Consider the following 20,437-nt stretch of genomic DNA (forward strand, 5'->3'; position numbering starts at 1 on the left):
AATTTATCCACATAAACACAGAGAGTCCACGTTTCTGCAAACTCTGAAGTATTTTTCATTTCACAATCAAGCTACAGATCACATTTTAAGACAGCCAAAGTTGACTTTCAGAGACAGCCCAGCACTCATTATAGAACGTATCAACAGTGAAGACGGTTAATGGGCTTTCACGTTTGAAAACATTCTTTTTAAAATCTCACAGTGTACTTACTACCACTTCATGTGGTACTGCTGCCCCCTAAGCCCTTGATTTGCTAAAAGCTCTCCATTTGAGACTGATTGCTTTCCTAAATCGGCTGTTGTGAAATGGCAAAAAGGGGTGAGGGGCAGGTTAGATCTGGCTAAAGAGCTCACTTCACAACCTTTTATGCACCTGCCAAGTTACAGTTTTATGGATGCACAACCTCGTTTCCACTATTTTGGGTAAAAAGTGCCTAGAGAGGGTTATAAATATAAAAAACTGACAATCATCCAAGAGCTGCTTTATTATTTTACCTACAGATTTCTCCATGCCCTGACAAGGTTTCAACAGCAGTTAAAGCTGTAACAACATCTCAACAGAAACAGCTTCATTACCGGTTCGGGTTCTTGCTGGTCTTGATTCTCGACCCCATTTATGGAAATGTCATCAACTCCAGAGAGAAGTTTGGAGAAGGCTGCTCTGTGTTGTCCATTCTCCTGCCCCTTTAACTTCTGACGAAAATAGTCCCCTTCCAGCCAGAGGCTTGTTTGCTTCCTAGAGCATTTAAATAACATCAAAATAGAGCTTTCCAGAAAGACACATGAACAACTTCTTCCTACCAGACTATCCATTGTTACTGGAAACTAAGGGAAATTCCAGTCCCCATCAGATTCCAACCCCACTTGTTCCCTTGGAACTACAGACGTACGCTACTACTTACATCACCAAAAACTGCTGCTGAGGCCCAATCACCGAGCCAGGTCTGCAGATCCTGACCCACGCAATGGTCTCGGCTGCTGTCATCCTGTAGTGCTTCATGATGTAGCATGCTATCAGAGTGCCCGTGCGACCAAGGCCAGCTAGGAAAAGAAAGCAGCACGGAAATGAAACTTGGGCTCATGTACTCCAGGATTTTGTCGGGCAGGTAAAATTTTTGTAAAAGGCTTCTCAGGACTCTGCTTCTCTCAAAAGCAGTTCTCAAGGCTGGCTACACTCTGGAATCACCTAGGGAGGTTTTTAAATACTGACGCCTGGTCTCATGCCCAGAATGTATTTATTATTTGTTTCATGTAATTATTTATTTTGAGATGGAGTCTCGCTCTGTTGCCCAGCAGGCTGGAGAGAAATGACGTGATCTCGGCTCACTGCAACCTTCACCTCCCAGGCTCAAGCAATTCCTCTACCTCAACCTCCCAAGTAGCTAGGATTACAGGTGTGTGCCACCACACCTGGCTAATGTCTGTATTTTCAGTAGAGACAGGGTTTCACCATGTTGGCCAGGCTGGTCTCAAACTCACCTCAGGTGATCCGCCCACCTTGGCTTCCTAAAATGCTGGGATTATAGGCTTGAGCCACCACGCCTGGCTTTACGCCCAGAATTTAGATTTAACTGGTGTGTAGCATAGCTTGGATAGAGAGATTCCTAAAATCTTCCAGATGATTCTACATGTAGCCGAGGTGGAGAATCACTTTTTAAGTAATCATTCTAGTAAGTGCAGTGCCTTCTGCCCTGGGCATTTTAGAAAAATGGTACCACCATCTTTGCAAAAACAAAGGCTTGCAATTTTGCACTTACTCCCACATCCAATTATATTTTCCAGTTTGTTATATTATATTTTCACTCAGATTTTTTTAAACCTCTATTGGTGCTGGCCTGTCTTATCTACACTATTATTACCTCCAGTGATGGTTAATTTTATGTGTCAATCCGGAATGAATCTTTGGAGATTAACATTTAAGTTGGTGAGCTTTCAGTAAGCACACTTCCCTCCATAATGTGGATGGGCCCCATCCAATCACCTGAAAACCTGGGCAGAACAAAAACACTGACTTTCCTGAGCAAGAGACTGCCTTTGGCTTTCATCTGCCCCATCAGCTCTCCTGTGTTTCCAGGCTGCTGGCCCACACTGCATATTTTGGACTCAACAGAATCTATACTTGCATAAACCAATTCCTTTTAATAAATCTCCTACATATAAAAAAAAATCCTACTGGCTTTGTTTTTCTGGAGAACCCTAAATAAAACAGATTTGGATTATGAGGTGGGTGTCACTGTAACAACTAAATAGAAATGGAGAAGTGGCTTTGTGGGTGACAACCTTGGATATTTAGCAGAGGAGATTTATAAGGAAAGTGTTGAAGATACAACCTGATTTCTCCTTAACTGGTTACAGTAAAATGCAAAAGGGAAAAGACAAATTAAAGAAATTGTTAAGCAACAGGGACTCAGGAACTAGAGTCAGAAAATTCTCAGGCTATCCATATTACAAAAAATAAGAGTGTTACAGAGAGAAAAATCAAGGGTGTGGCTGAACACTCCCCTCTAAAGAGATTCCCTAGACTTAATCAGCCCTCTCAGCAGAAGCCAGGAAGAGAGATGGGATTATACCAGTAGAGATACTGGCAACTTGCAGTAAAGGGGATGGACATGGAATAAAATATAGTAAGGCTTTGGACTTCTGAAAGCAGAGCTACCTGGATGCAAACATTCTTTGTTCTTCAAGAAAAGGAAGGATGATCCCAAGCGCAATTTAGAGACCCCCAGTGCTGCCACTGCCACCAAGACACAGAGTATATAAGCTCAGGGCAAGCCTGTCTACCCCTTGATTTCACAGGGTAGGGCCACCTCTGATAGTTACAGCGAACCCAGCTGCCTCTGACCACAGCCCTCAGGGGCAAAGCCACCACCCTAGAGGGCGAAGAGGGCGTGGAGGGCACAGCGTGGAGCCAAAGAGGATGATCCTCTAGGCTTAAGACGTAATGGGATTTGCCTGGCTAGGTTTTGGACTTGTCTAGAAGCACTTTCTTCTGGTTTCTCCCTTTTGGAATGGGAATATCTATCCAGTGCCTATACCATCACAACTGGGAGGAATTACGTCTCAGGATGGATCATACCTCAAGTCTCCCCTATACTTGAGTTGAATGCTATTTAGATGAGACTCTGAACTTGGAGCTGATGCCAGAATGAGTTGAGATGTTCAGAGCTGTTGAGATGGGGGTGAATGTATTTTTGAAGTGAAGGGATGTAAATTTGAGGGGGGTCAGAGGGCAGAATATAATGAAGTGAATTGTGTCTCCCCTAATCTTAATCCGTATGTTGTTCTAACTCCCAGTACAACTATTTGGAGATAAGGCCTTTATGGAAGTAAATAAGGTCACAGAGTGGGGCCCTAATCCAATAGGACTGGGGTACTCCTAAGAAAAGAAAGAGATGAGCCAGGCACAGTGGCTCAGGCCTGTAATCCCAGCACTTTGGGAGGGCGGACCATGAGGTCCAGAGATTGAGACCATCCTGGCTAACACAGTGAAACCCCATCTCTACTAAAATTAGCCGGGTGTGGTGGTGGGCACCTGTAGTCCCAGTTACTCGGGAGGCTGAGGCAGGAGAAAGGCATGAACCCAGGAGGCAGAGCTTGCCGTGAGCCGAGATTGCACCACTGCACTCCAGCCTGGGCAACAGAGAGAGACTGTCTCAAAAAAAAAAAAAAAAGAAAAGAAAAGAAAAGAAAAGAAAAAGAAACAGACGGCAGGAGTTAAGTGCAAACAGAGGACAAACCATGAGAAGACTCAGAGACGACAGCCATCTGCAAGCCGAGGAGAGAGGCCTTCCCAGAAAACATCCCTGCCAGTGCCTTGACCTCAGACTTCTAGCCCCTAGAACTGTGAGAGAATTAACTTCTGGTGTTTAAGCCACCCAGCCGGTGATATTCCCCAGCAGACTAATACACCTCTTAATGACTCTCAATTTTCACTGTACAGCCCAATTTTCATACTGTCATCATTTTTCCTCCCTAAACAAAGATGCAATCATACAAGAGCCTCTCTAGGCTTTTAACTGGTCATCATTCTATTTCAGGGTATCTCAACCTCAGCAGCACTGACATTTGAGGCTGGACAATTATTTATAGTGAGGGGCTGTCCTGTACACTGTAGGATGTTTAGCAGCATCCCTGATCTCAACCTACCCGATGCCAGTAGTACCCAACCCTCAAAAAAGGTCTCCGCACATTGTCAAATGTCAGGTGTGTGATGGGGTTGGGATGCAAAAGGACCCTGGTGAAGAATAACTTCAATTGTTTTTTATAATTAAAAAATGAAATAAGCAATGCTGGATTTTGTTTTAATTATGTTTTAAAATTGGAGTAAAATATACATAACATAAAATTTACCGTTTTTCTTCATGTATCATTTTCCTGATTTCATTTAGTTGTCTGAATTCTCTTTTAGCTCACTGAACATGTTTAAGACAGTTATTTTAAATTCTGTATCAGTTAATTCAGAAACTTGTATTTCCTTACTATCAGTTTCTGATTATCAATTTAACCACTTTTTATGTGTCCAGTTCAGTAGCATTAAGTGCATTCACATTGTTGTACAAACATTACCACCATCCATCTTCAGAACATATTTCATCTTGCAAAACCCAAGATGGACCCATTAAACAATAACTGCCAATCCCTGCCTCCCCTCAGGCCCTGGCAACCACCATGCGACTTTCTCGTACCCGAGCACCACATACAAGTGGATTCATGCAGTCTCTGTCTCTCTCTGACTAGCAGACCTGAGGTGGCCTCATCATCTTTAAGGTTCGGCCATGTTGCAGTGCACGTGTCAGAATTTTCTTCATTTCTAAGGATGCAAAACATTCTGCTGTATGATATACACATTTTCTTTTTCTTTTTTTTTTTTTGAGACGGAGTCTCGCTCTGTCGCCCAGGCTGGAGTGCTGTGGCCGGATCTCAGCTCACTGCAAGCTCCGCCTCCCGGGTTCCTGCCATTCTCCTGCCTCAGCCTCCCGAGTAGCTGGGACTACAGGCGCCGCCACCTCGCCCGGCTAATTTTTTGTTTTTTTTTTTTTTTTGAGACGGAGTCTCGCTCTGTCGCCCAGGTTGGAGTGCTGTGGCCGGATCTCAGCTCACTGCAAGCTCCGCCTCCCGGGTTCACGCCATTCTCCTGCCTCAGCCTCCGAGTAGCTGGGACTACAGGCACCCGCCACCTCGCCCGGCTAGTTTTTTGTATTTTTTTAGTAGAGACGGGGTTTCACCACGTTAGCCAGGATGGTCTTGAACTCCTGACCTAGTGATCTGCCCGTCTCGGCCTCCCAAAGTGCTGGGATTACAGGCTTGAGCCACCGCGCCCGGCCGATATAGCACATTTTCTTTAGCCATTTCTTTAGCCTTCCTCTGATGGAAACCTGGATTGCTTCCACCTTTTGGCCATTAAGAGTAATGCTGCTGGCTGGGTGCAGTGGCTCACACCTGTAATCCCAGAACTTTGGGAGGCTGAGGCGGGCGGACTGCTTGAGGTCAGGAGTTTGAGACCAGCCTGGCCAACATGGTGAAACCCTGTCTCTACTAAAAATACAAAAACTAGTTGGACGTGGTGACGTGCCTGTCATCCTAGCTACTGTGGAGGCTGAGGCACGAGAATCACTTGAACCCAGGAGGCGGAGGCTGCAGTGAGCCAAGATTGCACCATTGCACTCCAGCCTGGGAAATAAGAGTGAAAATCCATCTCAAAAAAAAAAGGAAGAAGAAGAAAAGAAGAAGAAGAGGATGAGGAAGAAGAGGAAGAAAGAAGGAAGAAGGAAGAAGGAAGAAGGAAGAAGAAGAAGAAGAAGAAGAAGAAGAAGAAGAAGAAGAAGAAGAAGAAGAAGAAGAAGAAGAAGAAGAAGAAGAAGAGGAGGAGGAAGAATGCTGTTATAAACATGGGTGTAAAAATATCTGTTCATATCCCTGCTGTCAATTGTTTCTGGGCATATAACCACCTACTGCTGAATGACATTAATTTTTTCAGGAACTGCCACACCATTTTCCATAGCAGCTATATTGTTTTACATTCCCACTGGCAGTACACAAGGCTTCTAATTTCTCCATATCCTTACCAACACTTGTAATTTTCTGGTGGTGATGTTTTTGTTCTTTTAGATCACAGCCATCCCAATGGGTGTAAAGTGGTATCTCACTGTGGTTGTGATTTGACTTTCCCTACAAGTCAAAAATGCTAAGAATTTTGCATGTGCTTACTGGTCATTTTATATCTTTGGAGAAATGTGTATTCAAGTCCTTTTCCCATTTATGAACTGGGTTTTGTCGCAGTTTTTAGGAGTTTTCTCTGTATCTTCTGGATGTTAATCCCTTATCAGATGTGATTTGCAAACATTTTCTCCCAATCCATGGGTTACCTTGTTACTCTGCTGATAGTACACTTTGATGCACAAAAGTTTTAAAATTTTATATAGATCAATTTGTCTGTTCTTTCATTGTCAGTGCCTTTGGTGTCATATTACTGCCAAATCTAATGTCATGAAGTTTTCACCCTCTTTTTCTTATAAGACTTTTATAGTTTTAGGTTCTATATTTAGGTCCTTCATCCACTTTGAGTTAATTTTTGTATATGGTGTTATTTTTTACATGTGGATATCAGGTTTTCCCGGCACCATTTGTTGAAAAGACTGTCCTTTCTCCATTGAGTTGCGTCTTTATCCTTCTTGAATGTCATTTGACCATATACACAAGGATTTATTTCTGAGCTCTCTATTCTATCTCACTGGTCTTTATATCTGTCTTTATGCCAGTACCACACAATCTTGATTGATGTAGCTTTGTACCAAGCTTTTTTTTTTTTTTTTTTTTTTTTTTGAGACAGGGTCTCCGTATGTCGCCCAGGCTGGAGTGCAACTGCACAATCATGGCTCACTGCAGCCTCAACTTCCCAGGTTCAAGGGATCCTCCCATCTCAGCTTCCCGAGTAGCTGGGACTACAGGGTACACACCACCACGCTCAGTTAATTTTTCTATTTTTTAGTAGAGATGGGGTTTTGCCATGTTGTCCAGGGTGGTCTTAAACTCCTGGGCTCAAGCAATCCTTCTGCCTCAGCCTCCCCAAGTACTGGGATTACAGGTGTTAAGCTACCATGCCCAACCTGTATGATGAAGTTTTGAAACCAGGAAGTGAGTCCTCCAACCTTTTTATTCCTTTTCAAGATTGTTTTGGCCATTTGGCATCCCTTGAGATTCCAAATGAATTTCAGAATCATTTTTCCATTTTTGCAAGCAATGTTGGAATTTTGAAAGGCTTGCATTGAATCTATCTCTTTGGGCAATACTGACATGTTAACAATATTAAGTCACCCAGTGGACAAATGTGATGTTATTACATTTAATTATATCTTAATTTTTCTCAAAAATGTTTTAAACAAATCTTTCATCTCCTTGGTTAATTCCCCAATATTTGATTCTTCTTGATGCTATTACAAATGAAACTGTACTCTTAGTTTCTTTTTTAGATTTTTATTGTCAGGGCTTAGAAACAAGGGATTTTTGCCTGTTGATTTTATATGCTGCCACTTCTTTGCTGAACTCATTTATTAGTTCTAGCAGGGGCTTGGTGGGGTGTGTGTGTGTGTAATCTTGAGGGTTTTCTTTTCCCTTTTTTTTGGAGACAGAGTCTTGCTCTGTCCCCCAGGCTGGAGTGCAGTGGCACGATCTTGGCTCACTGCAATCTCCATCTCCCAGATTCAAGCAATTCCCCTGTCTTAGCCTCCAAAGTAGCTGGGACTACAGGCACATGCACCTCGCCCAGCTTTTTTTTTTGTATTTTAGTGGAGGCGGGGTTTCACCGTGTTGTCCAGGCTGGTCTCGAACTCCTGAGCTGAGGCAATCCACCAGCCTTGGCCTCCCAAAGTGCTAGGATTACAGCCATGAGCCACTGCACCTGGCCCAGGGTTTTCTATAATACATATAAGTCGTATCATCTGCAAACAGATAATTTTACTTCCCTCTGTTCAATTTCGATGTTTTTTTTTTTCCTTACTTGCTTTGGCTAGAACTTCCATTACCATGTTCAACAGAAGCCACAAAACCAAGCATCCTTGTCTTCTTCATGGGCTCAGAGGAAACGCTTTCAGTCTTTCACCACTGAGTATGATGTTAGCTGTGGGCTTTTCACATGTGGTTCTTATGTTGAGGTAATCTCCTTCTACACCTAGTTTGCACCGTGTTTTTCATCACAAAAGGGTACTGACTTTTGTCAGATGCTTTTTGTGCATTGAGATGATCGTGTGGTTTTTGTCCTTAACGTGGTATATTCCACTGATTGATTTTCACATGTTGAACCACTCTTGTAATCATGGGATAAATCCTACTTGGTCATGGTACACAACCCTTTTAAATATGCTGCTGAATTCCATTGGCTAGTATTTTGTTCAAGGTTTTTGCATCGACGTTCGTAAGGGATACTGGCCTATAGTTATCTTGCAGTGTCTTTTTGTTTGGGGTATCAGGGTAATGCTGGCCTTATTGAGTTAGAAAATGTTCCTTTTTCCCCACATTTTTGGAAGGGTTTGAGAAGGACTGGTTTTAGTCTTTTAAGTGTTTGGTAGAATTTACTGGTGATGCCATCATGTCCTAGGCTTTGCTTTCTCAGGAGGTTTTGGAATACTTAATCTCCTTACTAGTTAGGGGTCTGTTCAGATTTTCTTTATGATTTAGTTCTGGTATTTTGTTTTTCTAGGAATTTGTCCATTTCATGTAGATTATCCAATTTGTTGTCCTATAATACTGATCATTTTTACACTACTGATCAGTTTTATTTCCACAGTATCAGTAGTAACGCCATTTTCATTTCTAATTTTAGCAATTTGAATCTTCTTCCTTTTATACTTCATCATTCTAGCTAAAGGTTTATCATTTTTGTTATTCTTCTTAAAGAACCAACCCTTAGTTTTGTTGATTTTCTCTACTGGTTTTCTACTCTCTGTTTTACAAATTACAGTAATATAGTACTTGCAATTTTTGTATACAATAATATACAATTATACTACTTGCAAACTACAAATTATTTTACAAATTACAACAATAATTTACATATTATAATATTTGCAAGTTACAATAATTACAAGTTACAGTAATAATATTTTACAAATTATCTTGTTACAATAATATTAGCTTATAGTGGTCCCTGTATTTGCCTTTATCAGAAATCTTTATTTCCTTTTCTCCAATGGCTGTGCGTTACTGTCTAGTGTGCTTTCATCTCAACCTATAAGACTCCCTTTAGTATTTCTTGCAGGTCAGATCTAGGGATGAAAAACTCTCGCTTAAGTGTTTGGTAGAATTTACTGGTGATGTTATTATGTCCAAGGTTTTGCTTTCTCAGGAGGTTTTTGATTACTTAATCTCCTTACTAGTTAGGGGTTTATTCAGATTTTCTATTTGTTTTTTGCAAGTTACAATAATTACAAGTCACAGTAATAATATTTTACAAATTACCTTGTTACGATAATACTAGTTTTTATAATGGTCCATGTATTTGCCTTTATCAGAAAGGCAAATTGATTGCCTGGGCACTGTCTTAATTTCTCCACTATTTTTGAAGGAGTTTTGCCAGATGTAGAATTAACAGGTTTTCCCCACTTATGCATTTTGAATATATCCACCCACTGCCTCCTAGCTCCAATGTTCCTGACGAGATATCTGCTGACAATCTCAGTGGATGTATCCCCTGTATGTGGCAGGTCACTTCTCTCCTGCTGCTTTCAAGAGTGTCTCTGTCGTTACAGTGCGGTGATAATGCATGTTCACGTGGGCCTCTGAGTTTATCCTGCTCGGAGTGTGTTGAGTTTCTTGGATATTCTTGCATATATCACGTTTGGGGAGTTTTCAGTCAAATCATCTGTCTGCTCCTTTATTTCTCTTCTCCTTCTGGAACTCCCACAATCTGTATCTTGGTCTACTTGGGTATGTCTCAGAGGTCCCTTAGATTCTGTTCATTTATCTTATGCTCTTTATTCCTCCTGTTCCTCAGACTTGCTAGTTTTTTTTAATGGTTCTAGCTTCACACTCACTGATTCTTCTGCCTGCTCAAATATGCTTCTGAATCCCTCCAGTGAATTTTCCATCTCAGTTACAGTACATTTCATTTCCAGAATTTCTTTTTGGTGTTCTTTTTATAACTGGTTATTAACATTTTGTTCATAGATTGTTTCCTTGACTTTTCCCACATTTTCTTTTAACTCTTGGGTATCTTTAAGATGGCTATTTAAAAATTTTTGCCTACTAAGTCCACAATCTGATCTTTCTCAGGGACAGCTTCTGTGGATTTATTTCTTCTTCTTTTTTCTGTTCTGTCTATCACCCAGCCTAGAGTGCAGTAGCACAATCTCGGCTCACTGCAACCTCTGCCTTCCGGGTTGAAGTGATTTTTGTGCCTCATCCTCCCGATTAGCTGGGCTTACAGGTATCCATCACCACATCCAGCTAATTTCTCTGTATTTTTAGTAGAGATGGGGTTTCACCATGTTGGTCAGGCTGGTCTCAAACTCCTGACCTCAGGCGATCCACCCACCTTGGCCTCCCAAAGTGTTGGGATTATAGGCGTGAGCCACCGTGCCCAGCCTGGATATATTTCTTCCCTTTGTATAGGCTATACTTCCTTGTTTCTTTGTATACCTTATGATTTTTCAATAAAAACTGAAATGTGATGTTTTGTCATTATATTTTAAACTACAAATACAGCAGTAACTCTGGAGATCAGTCTCCCCCTTTCCCCAAGGCTTGCTGAGCTTTTTATCCAATATTGGATTTTTTTTAACAGAACTATACTCCTTGTTTCTTAATTAACTAACAAAGAAAGTTAAATAAATCCCACTACCTTCATACCATGTATTATTGTATAGTCATTCATTTCTTCAAAAAATATCTATTAAATGCCAGGCACTGTTATAATTGCTGAAAACAGAGCAACTTGTTAAGAACAGTTTCCATAAAGACAGGCTCTTACAGTTTACACTAGTCATTGATGTATCCTAGAACTTAACTATATAGTATGCACCCAATAAATATCTGATGAATAAATAAATGCATTTCAATGTGATGTCTTTGTAGAATTACTTATGAAAATAAGTTACTATACTTTTCATATGAAATCAAAGGTTTAATGGCACTCTAAAAATAAAGGCAGTTTTGTGTTCTGACACATAAACTAAATGAATATGGTCTGTTTCTACATATTAATATACTCATACTATATACTATTATGTAACCACCCCTGGAAACGTACCTTTACAATGTACTGCAATGGCACCCTCAGCATTTTCGCAGATATCCAGGAATTCTTTGACAATGGCATCAGTAGGGGTGCTGCCATCCGCAAAGAAAAGATCATGGTGATCGAAGCCAGCATCCGTAAAGCGTTTGGCATCATACATTCTTTTATTCAGACGAATAATGGTAGTAACACTGTGATTCTTAAAATATTGAATATAAGTCTCGGGAGAATGTTGGTGGTAACCTACATAAAGAAATGCACCAGATCTTGTAAAACACATAAAGAAAACAATGGCTAATAGTTTCACCTGTAATTGAGCGGAAACAATATCTGGACTGGGAATTAAATACCAAATTGATTATAACTGTAAAAAACAAAACAAAAAGAAAGTTAAAATCCAGTCAGAATGATGTACTGAAATGACCAAGTATGCTTAAATAATTAATCCTTGGTCAAGCTTGGTGTAACTCTTTCAAAAGAAAATACAGGACAGACACTTTCAATAACAAAATGAGATTGATGCCATAATTTCACATACCACTTTCAAGTCTGGCTCTTGAATGAGGTCCACAGAAGGCAATAAATCGGTCTGGTATTATCCAATTTAAATCTCCATTTTCTGCTTTCTGTAAGGGGAAGACCAGCACAATTCATTTTTAACGTAATCTCCCCACAACCTCTCTACTCAAGACTGAGTCTCTGAAGGACTTCAAACTCATCTGCTTTAGCGGAAAAGCTGTTTACAAATTGCCATGTGACACGAATCTCAATTTGCCCTGTTATTGGACATATATCCTGGTCCTAATCACCTTCTTTTAACAGTGTTTCATTGCAAGGGCATCAGCCCTTGGAATACAGAGCTGACTGCTGTCATACAAATATACTATTTGGCTATTTTATCGGAATCAATTCTCATTTCATTGCTGCTAATTAATAAGAAAGCAAGCAAACTTTTCCAGTATAAGGAATCTGTGAACTTCCCTGTTTTCCTGAATGACTAACTGGTTTCCAACATGAGTAATCTTGACTCCACAAACAAACGATTTTTGAAAAACTACTTAGGTTTCTGGCTTCCCAATATTTACTTACTTATCTACTTACAGAGACTGTCTTTCTACTATTTACCTAGCTATTTAATAAGGCAACAATTTAAAAAGTTCATTTGTTCGTCATCAGTCTGGCCAACTGGAGAAATCCTGTCTCTACTAAAACCACAATATTAGCCGGGTATGGTGGCGCATGCCTGTAATCCCAGTTACTTGGGAGGCTGAGGCTGGAGACTTGCTTGAACCCAGGAGGCAGAAGTTGTGGTGGGCCGAGATGGTGCCATTGCACTCCAGCCTGGGCAACAAAAGCAAAACTCCGTCTCAAAAAATAAAAATAATAAAAATAATAAACAAATTCACTAAACCCACAGGAAACTCAAAATTACAACTCTACTGAGATCACAGTATGTCCCTACAAAAAAACAAATATAAACTGATATATAAGACATGTTACTTCCTGTTATTAGGTCCTTTGGATTGAGTTACCATTACTATTTTAACATAGATATAGTTCAAATTGAACAGTAATAGAAACTTCTCTCTGAATGAAATGGACAAGAGATACTTAAGCAGGAAGTAGAAGACACTTTATAGTGGAGAAGGAGACAACTCGTGATTAAAAACAACAGATAAATTAGCTTTGCAATTGGGGTGTTTCTACATGTACCTAAAAATGAGTAAGAAGTAACAGAGTTTCTTGAACATCTTCAGGGACCAGGCAGGTAACCCCACACCAGCTTACTGGACTTAATGATCAACATGGGGAATCAGTCAGCCTATGTTCCATAATACAAAGGTCTAAGCAGCCGGGTGCAGTGGCGTGCACCTGTAGTCCTAGCTACTTGGGAGGCTGAGGCAGAAGGATTACTTAAGCCCAGGAATTTGAGTCCAGCCTGGGCAACATAGTGAGACCCTATCTCTTAAAAAAAAAAAAAAAGAAAAGAAGAAAAGAAAAGGTCAAAGCAGGAATGAGGGCAGCTGTTGCCAGATATTCCAATTTTAAAGTGAAATCAGAAATCCGGACTTTTAAATAAGAAACTCGTGATCAGTTGTTGGCAACAACTAGATTTCACTGAATTGCTGATGCCATTAATTAAGACACATCCTGAATTCGGAGCAGCTGAAACAGGGAAAAATGGGCATTGTAGAGTCAATGGAAGACACTATCCCCAATTTCTAAATACACTATAACAACTGAACAAAACTGGTGTATGGGAACCTGAACAGTTCCCTGTGTTACCACACAGCTTCACGGAGGTGAAGACATCTGTGGCGTGCCCCGGCGACCCTCCAATCTCTACAGTAGTGACAGGGGAGTTACTTAGTGCCTATATTATTCACTAACAGCATACAAAGGCATCACTGCAAAAGGAACAAATACCAACTAGTGTTTTTAGCAGTTTTGCTTACCTAGACAAAGTCATTTGTTTCAAATGTTTAAAGGACAACCACAAAAAAGGTGTTAATAATTTAGCTACATTCTGTAAATTTAAGGTGCTAGTTAAACATACATTGTACTTTAGAAATGGACTGCTATCAGAGAAGTAAAGATAGGGTTGGCCCTAATGAATCCTACAATGTATTCTTACATCTTCGGTACATCACAGTAACAAGTGACTTTCATTATTAACTGAAATTGAAAAAATAGTTCAGTTATACCTAAAAGTTTGAAATAATATTTACTTTGGACACTGTGAAAAAGAGTTCTCTGAGGATTCAAGATGCTGCTACATGAAGTGCTGCTGTTTGAGGAATTGCCTCCCCATTGCTGGGAAGCAAGTCTGCTGAAGGTAACTACAGCAGGCTAAGACGACAGGAGGCTACAACTCCTCTGGGCCGAAAAGGCCTTTAGCACAGTATCTTACTCATTCCCTATTTGGAGGATGAAGCTGTAGAATCAAATTACTTATTCTTTTAAAAATATATATATATGTTAAAAAACATAGAACACACCTGCGGTTTTGCCTGGCTTATCTCTCCCTGGCCCTGTCCTATCTTTTTAAGAAATTTTGTGTGGTTGGGTGCGGTGGCTCACATTTGTAATCCCAGCACTTTGGGAGACCGAGGCAAGTAGATCCCTTGAGCGCAGGAGTTTGTGACCAGCCTGGGAAACGTGACGAAATCCCATCTCTACAAAGAATTTAAAAATTAGCTGGGCATGGTGGCGTGTGCCTGTAGTCCCCACTACTGGGAGGCTGAGGTGAGAGGATCACTTGAACCCAGAAGGTTGAGACTGCAGTGAGCCAAGATTGCACCACTGCACTCTAGCCTGGGCAGCAGAGTGAGACCCTGTCTCTAAAAAAGAAAGAAAGAAAAATAAAATAAAATAAAAATAAAATAAAACAAAATAAAACTGTTAGAAAATAAATTTTTTTTGGTCCAGCTGGTTTGATGGCGCTGACCCTGTGTCCCAGGCTCCTGGGATGGCCAGAGAACTAAGGCTGGCCAGAGTATTCCTTAGTCCTGCCCTGCCAAAGAACACAGGCTGGTGCAGAGATGGGCACATGCTGTAAGTCAGGTCAGTGAGAGGCATTCCTGGGCCTTCTGACGGAGCTAAGATTACACTTTTCTAATCATTTTGCCAAACTGGCAGATCAAAGGTGCTGGTGGCCATCTGTACCACTACTGGAGAAGGCTGGCCTGAGAATAAAACTAGCTTCAAGTCCAATTTCTGATTAAGTGTCTGAGCACCTGAAGGGGTATGCTAGAAGCCAAACCTGTTTCTGGACTTTTAATTATGTAATCCAGTAAATTTTTCCCTTTTTTTTGAGACAGAATCTCGTTCTGTCACCCAGGCTAGAGTATAGTGAGGTGATCTCGGCTCGCGGCAACCTCTGCCTCCAGGGTTCAAGTGATTCTCTTGCCTCAGCCTCCTGAGTAGCTGGGACCACAGGCGTATACCACCACGCCTGGCTAACTTTTTGTATTTTAGAGATGGGGTTTCACCATGTTGCCCAGGCTGGTCTCGAACTCCTGAGCTCAGGCAATCCGCCCACCTAGGCCTCCCAAAATGCTAGGATTACAGGCATGAGCCACTGTGCCTGGCAAATTTTTCCTTTTTAATTTAAGTTATTTGTGTTTACTTTCTGTAACTTGCAACCAGAAGCATCCTGACAAAAAGAAGGTATGGCAAAGACAAAGATATTTTCCAGAGATAATTAGGTGTATAATGACTATTCATCTCATCATATTCTACGCTAAGGGTTTTAAAAGCATCTCAGTCACTGTGCGACAGTCATCAATATTAAAATACATTTAAACTGAACAGTATAAAGAACATACAGCGGCACACTCATTCACTCTGGAATTCTGCATCAAATGCAGAAATTCCCACCGAGAATTGAGACTGGAGAAAGAGTGATAAGATGAAGACTTGACTTTTTTTCACTCTATACACATCTAAAACAAAACAAGAATATTGCTTCTGTAAGTGAAACGGGTGATTAAGAAAGCTAAAAACAGGGTCGTGCACAGTGGCACATGTCTGTAATCCTAGCACTTTGGGAGGCCAAGGTGGGAGAAGTGCTTGAGGCCAGGAGTTCAAGTCTAGTACGGGCAACAAAGTGAAACCCCATCTCTACAAAAATAAAAATAAAAAAATTAGCCAGGCATGGTGGTACGTACCTGTGATTCCAGCTACTTGGGAGGCTAAAGAAAGAGGATCATTTAAGCCCAGAAGTTCAAGGCTGCAGGGAGCCATGCAGTGAGCCATGCACATCACTGCACTTCAGCCTAGGTAACAGAGCGAGACTTGGTCTCTCTCTCTCTCTTTTCAATTTTAAGAAAGAAAAATTAAAAACAGGCAGAGAAATTTTGGTCAGAGTACAAACCATAAGAGGATGAGTAAACTCTGGAGATCTAATGTGTATACTGTATGCCTGAAATCTGCTAGAGTATATCTCAGGTATTCTCATCCCACACCAAAAGACTAAATTATGTGAGGTGATGAATATGCTAATTAGCTTGATTAGGTAATCATTTCATGGTGTATACATATATCAAAACATTACTTTGTACATCTTAAGTATATGTAAGTTTTATTTGTCAATTATTCCCCTCAATAAAGCTGGGGGGGGGGCGGAAAGAATTGAAAACATGATCCTTGAAGACTTACTTCATAGTGTTCATATTCATCAAGGTTAAATGAGTTGAAATTAAGGAAGCCATACTGCATTGCCTAAAATCCAAAAGAAAGCTTTTAAGAACAAGGATGCAAGTAAGAAAACAGTTTCCTATCCAATTTCAGAATACTAAATATCAGGGGGCCCCCCAAGAAAGTATTGTCATAATCAGATTACTTTCCCTTGAACAGCTTTCAAAGGAAGTGGGAGGCATCTTCTAAATGCTTCTTTTATATGGAAATTAGTTATAACTATATATAATGAGTTTGTTGTGTTTTGTTTGGATTTTGTGAGATGTGCTTTTTTTACTTTCATTCGCCAATCACCCTATCCATGCACTGTTAAGTAATCATGCCCTGAAAGTAATCCTCTTCTCTTACCAGATCACCCCCACCCTTGGTTAAAAATTCAGAAGTTTAGGATTCAAATATAATACACAACCCAATGGTCTCTACATCAATAAGAAAGAGGAGAGAATCCATGGGCTAGTTTATCCCAAACAAAGCCCTCATACTTCATCCATATCTTCATTTTCAACTTCTGAACAGTCTTTAATCAATGTTCCCTAAACTAAACACAGCTCTGACATCAACACTAAAATAAAAAATTTTGAGGAAAAAAGTTATTCTTTCCATAGGAATAAAACAAAACATTTTCTGTCCTATCCTATAGCCTCACTCTGTGTGACAGCACGCAGAGTATGCTAACCAAAATAAGCAGACTGTCTATTTTCTGAGACAAGGACAAACAGAGCTGGCGGTCTCTGAGAAATGTCCTCCCAGCTTGCTGATCACTGAGACAAACAGGAGGGAAGCAAGAACTCTTGATCCACAAGGTATTCTTGGTTCAAAGAGGGGGCTTTTGTACACCCAGTTTTCAAAATGTAAACTACTGAAATACAAATGTAAAATAAGAAGGCTAGAATACCAACTAAAAGGGTCTTCATCTTATTTGGTTATTTTAACACTAATCCCAAGACAAGTCAATCACAAAATTTATTTCCTTGACTTCAATATATTTCATGACTTTGGACTACAGCTATTCCTAATAGAATGAAACAATAAAAAAGTAGTTTATAAGGAATTCCTATTTTCCTTTGAATTTCACGAGGTGATCTTATTGGAAGTGGATCACACTGAAAACATAATTACATTGATGCATGTTTCTTCATATATGCAATATTCAAAGTCAGTCACAAATAAAAAATGTTTACACTGAAAATCAGAAGCTAGTGACCCTTAAATAAAACTAAATATAGTGGTTGGGTGCAGTGGTGCACACCTATAATCCTAGCACTCTGGGAGGCCAGGGTGAGTGGATCACTTGAGCTCAGGAGTTCGAGACCAGCCTAGGCAACATAGTGATACCTCGTCTCCACAAAAAAATACAAAAATTAGCCAAGCATCACAGAAAAAATAAAAATTTAATTTAAAAAACCCAAAATATAGTAGGAAAAGGGCAATCTTTGACCTATCATACCAGCTAATTGACTTCGGGTGCAACACCCAATTAAAAAAAAAAAAGCCACAACATAACGATAGAAGCTGCGATATGGTGTTATAATAATAGATCATTTCCAAAGCCCTCAAAGCTTTGCTTTTCTCTTTTTAAAGGTGAGTGTACCTACCTGCACGAGCCCACCTGGCAGGGGCTGCAACTGCAACCAGAAGGTACCATTTACCCCTGTTGCCCTTTGGTCTCCAGATTTCCACTAGTGGCCCGTACCTGCCCACACTGAGGGCCCATGGAGCCGCCTCAGAGCCCATGGGAACTACCCCAATCAGCTCCATACCCCAAAGGCACTGGATTCAAATCCAAACAAATTATGTTCCCATACCTCACTGATTGATACAGGAAAAAAAGTATACTAATTCGTTTCTGAATTTGTATGCCGATTAGTCCTCTCGTTTTAAGACATGTCGGTCACAATTCCCAGCAAGCCACCATGTTTCATTATACAAGAAAGTAAACCTGGGTTCCTTTTGGCTCTAAAAGCACAAGTTACAGAAAACTTGAGATGCTGTCAAAGGCTTATTTGATCTATGGGCTACTGATTTACCATTCTAGTTTCTTGTGCTGTCCTGACATTAATACCAGGACCTGCTGCACTGTGTAACCCCAGGGGACACTGTTCACGTAGAACGTGATGGGCATGTCCCCTGGAATCGACACAGCAGCCCTGGTCATAACCCCAAGAAATCACTTGGAAATAGTTTGACAAAGCAGCCGTGACCCACGTAGCTTCATAGAAAACCGTATAACAAACTAAATGAGGCATTCAAATTCTGTTGAACTAGAAATTGAATGCCTGGGGAAACAAAAAGGAAGTGTTTGACAGTGACTGGGTTACGTCTGTGGTAATCGTATTGGCGGGAATCAGGTATGTAGAATACACAAATCAAAGAGAACTTACCAGTAAACCAGTCATCCTTACTTTTGTTCTTTTAGATCACAATATACTCAAAACCAATTCTGGATCTAGAACCTAGTTGTATAACTCTTATTTTCCCTGTTTCTTAAGTGACTTTTCCCCCAACTCATACACAGAAGCACTCAGAAATTCAGAATAAACCGTTTCCTGGTTTGGTCTCATTCTGACATTAGTTGGGAAGTGAGTACACCTCTGTCACCATACACATCTTGGAAGAAACGCTAACAAAAAGATCTCGGGAAGAAGGCCTAGTCTTCTTGGACCACATGTTAGTTCCTCAACACAACACTGGGTGCATCCTACATGTCACTTACCTTCTTTACTGCATGAAAACAGTCAAGAAGTGTAATGTAGAAATTGCAGCTTCCATAGGCAGCATCTCTGAAACCCAAAAGTAATAAAATATAGATCAGTTAATTTTCTGCAATTACACTTACCTAAGACAAAGCTGACTAGAATTTAAAATCAAATGTCTACTCAGAACCATTATCAAGAAGAAAAAAATCTTGTCTTTTGACTTTTTAAATAAAAGATAAATCAGTTACAAATTTCACTGCAGTTTCTACCTATTCCAATAGGTACTGTTTTATGGGCCTGGATCAATAATGACCACTTCCTAAATTTCAAATGTTCTCTCTGGATTATTTTTGGCTTTAATAGCTGAGCTACCTTCTTGAATTCAACAAATCAATACCTATCTCTTCCCCTAAAAGGGCAAAGCATTTGAATTTTTTTCTTTAAACTGGAAAATACCATATGAAAATCTTATTGGGAAAGACTGCTTTTTGATCCTGTAATAAACATATGTGTGTATGTGTGTCTCAGTATACATGCGCATCTGTGTGTGTGTCTCCAATCAAGTATGACAGAAATATTGAGAAATCAAGGTCATATTTAAAATACTCGGTAGAAGGTCATAAGCATTTTGCTCCTATCATTATGCTAAAGACTTTTACCCACATAACTAGATAACTTCTGGGTTTTTTAACTTTTTTATAGAGATAACGTCTTGCCCTGTGGCCCAGGTTGGGGTACAGTGGTGTAATCATAGCTCACTGCAGCCTCAAACTCCTGGGTTTAAGTGATCCTCCCACCTCAGCCTCCCCAGTAGCATGGACCACAGGCATGTACCATCGCATCTAGTAAACTTTTTTCTTTTTTTTTTTTTAAAGGTAGAGAATGGAGGCTCATTATGATACCCAGGCTGGTCTTAAACTTCTGGCCTACGCTGGGCATGGTGACTCACGCCTGTAATCCCAGCACTTTGAGAGGCCAAGGCAGGTGGATCACGAAGTCAGGAGTTCAAGACCAGCCTGGCCAAGATGGTGAAACCCCGTCTCTACTAAAAATACAAAAATTAGCCAGGCATGGTGGCGGGCGCCTGTAATCCCAGCTACTTGGGAGGCTAAGGCAGAGAACTGCTTGAATCCAGGAGATGGAGGCTGCAGTGAGCCGAGATCACACCACTACACTCCAGCCTGGGTGACAGAGAGACTCTATCTCAAAAACAAACAAAAAAAACTGGCCAGGCGCGGTGGTTCACGCCTATAATCCCAGCACTTTGGGAGGCCGAGGCAGGTGGATCATGAGGTCAAGAGATTGAGATCAT

The 20,437-nt window shown here is 40.6% G+C and overlaps 1 protein-coding gene across 18 annotated transcripts in view; it reads right to left on the bottom strand.

Annotated features, from left to right (window-relative positions):
• CDC14B (cell division cycle 14B) overlaps positions 1 to 20,437 on the bottom strand; it is a 123,767-nt gene that overhangs the window by 29,392 nt on the left and 73,938 nt on the right. For 17 of the 18 annotated variants that reach the window (XR_005240503.2, XR_005240502.2, XR_005240501.2 and 14 more), the window contains exons 6-11: positions 19,143 to 19,209; positions 16,391 to 16,453; positions 11,769 to 11,856; positions 11,243 to 11,473; positions 903 to 1,041; positions 577 to 736 (exon numbers count right to left, since the gene is read on the bottom strand). Coding sequence is in view for 14 of the 18 variants with exons in the window: in XM_007969887.3 (XP_007968078.1) it covers positions 577 to 736; positions 903 to 1,041; positions 11,243 to 11,473; positions 11,769 to 11,856; positions 16,391 to 16,453; positions 19,143 to 19,209 (748 nt within the window). In the remaining 4 variants the exon portion in view is untranslated. The remainder of the gene's footprint in view (positions 1 to 576; positions 737 to 902; positions 1,042 to 11,242; positions 11,474 to 11,768; positions 11,857 to 16,390; positions 16,454 to 19,142; positions 19,210 to 20,437) is intronic. The other variant, XM_073021400.1, reaches the window with a different exon arrangement.

The sequence above is a fragment of the Chlorocebus sabaeus genome, chromosome 12 (genome assembly GCF_047675955.1).
Source record: "Chlorocebus sabaeus isolate Y175 chromosome 12, mChlSab1.0.hap1, whole genome shotgun sequence".
Lineage (NCBI taxonomy): Eukaryota > Metazoa > Chordata > Mammalia > Primates > Cercopithecidae > Chlorocebus > Chlorocebus sabaeus.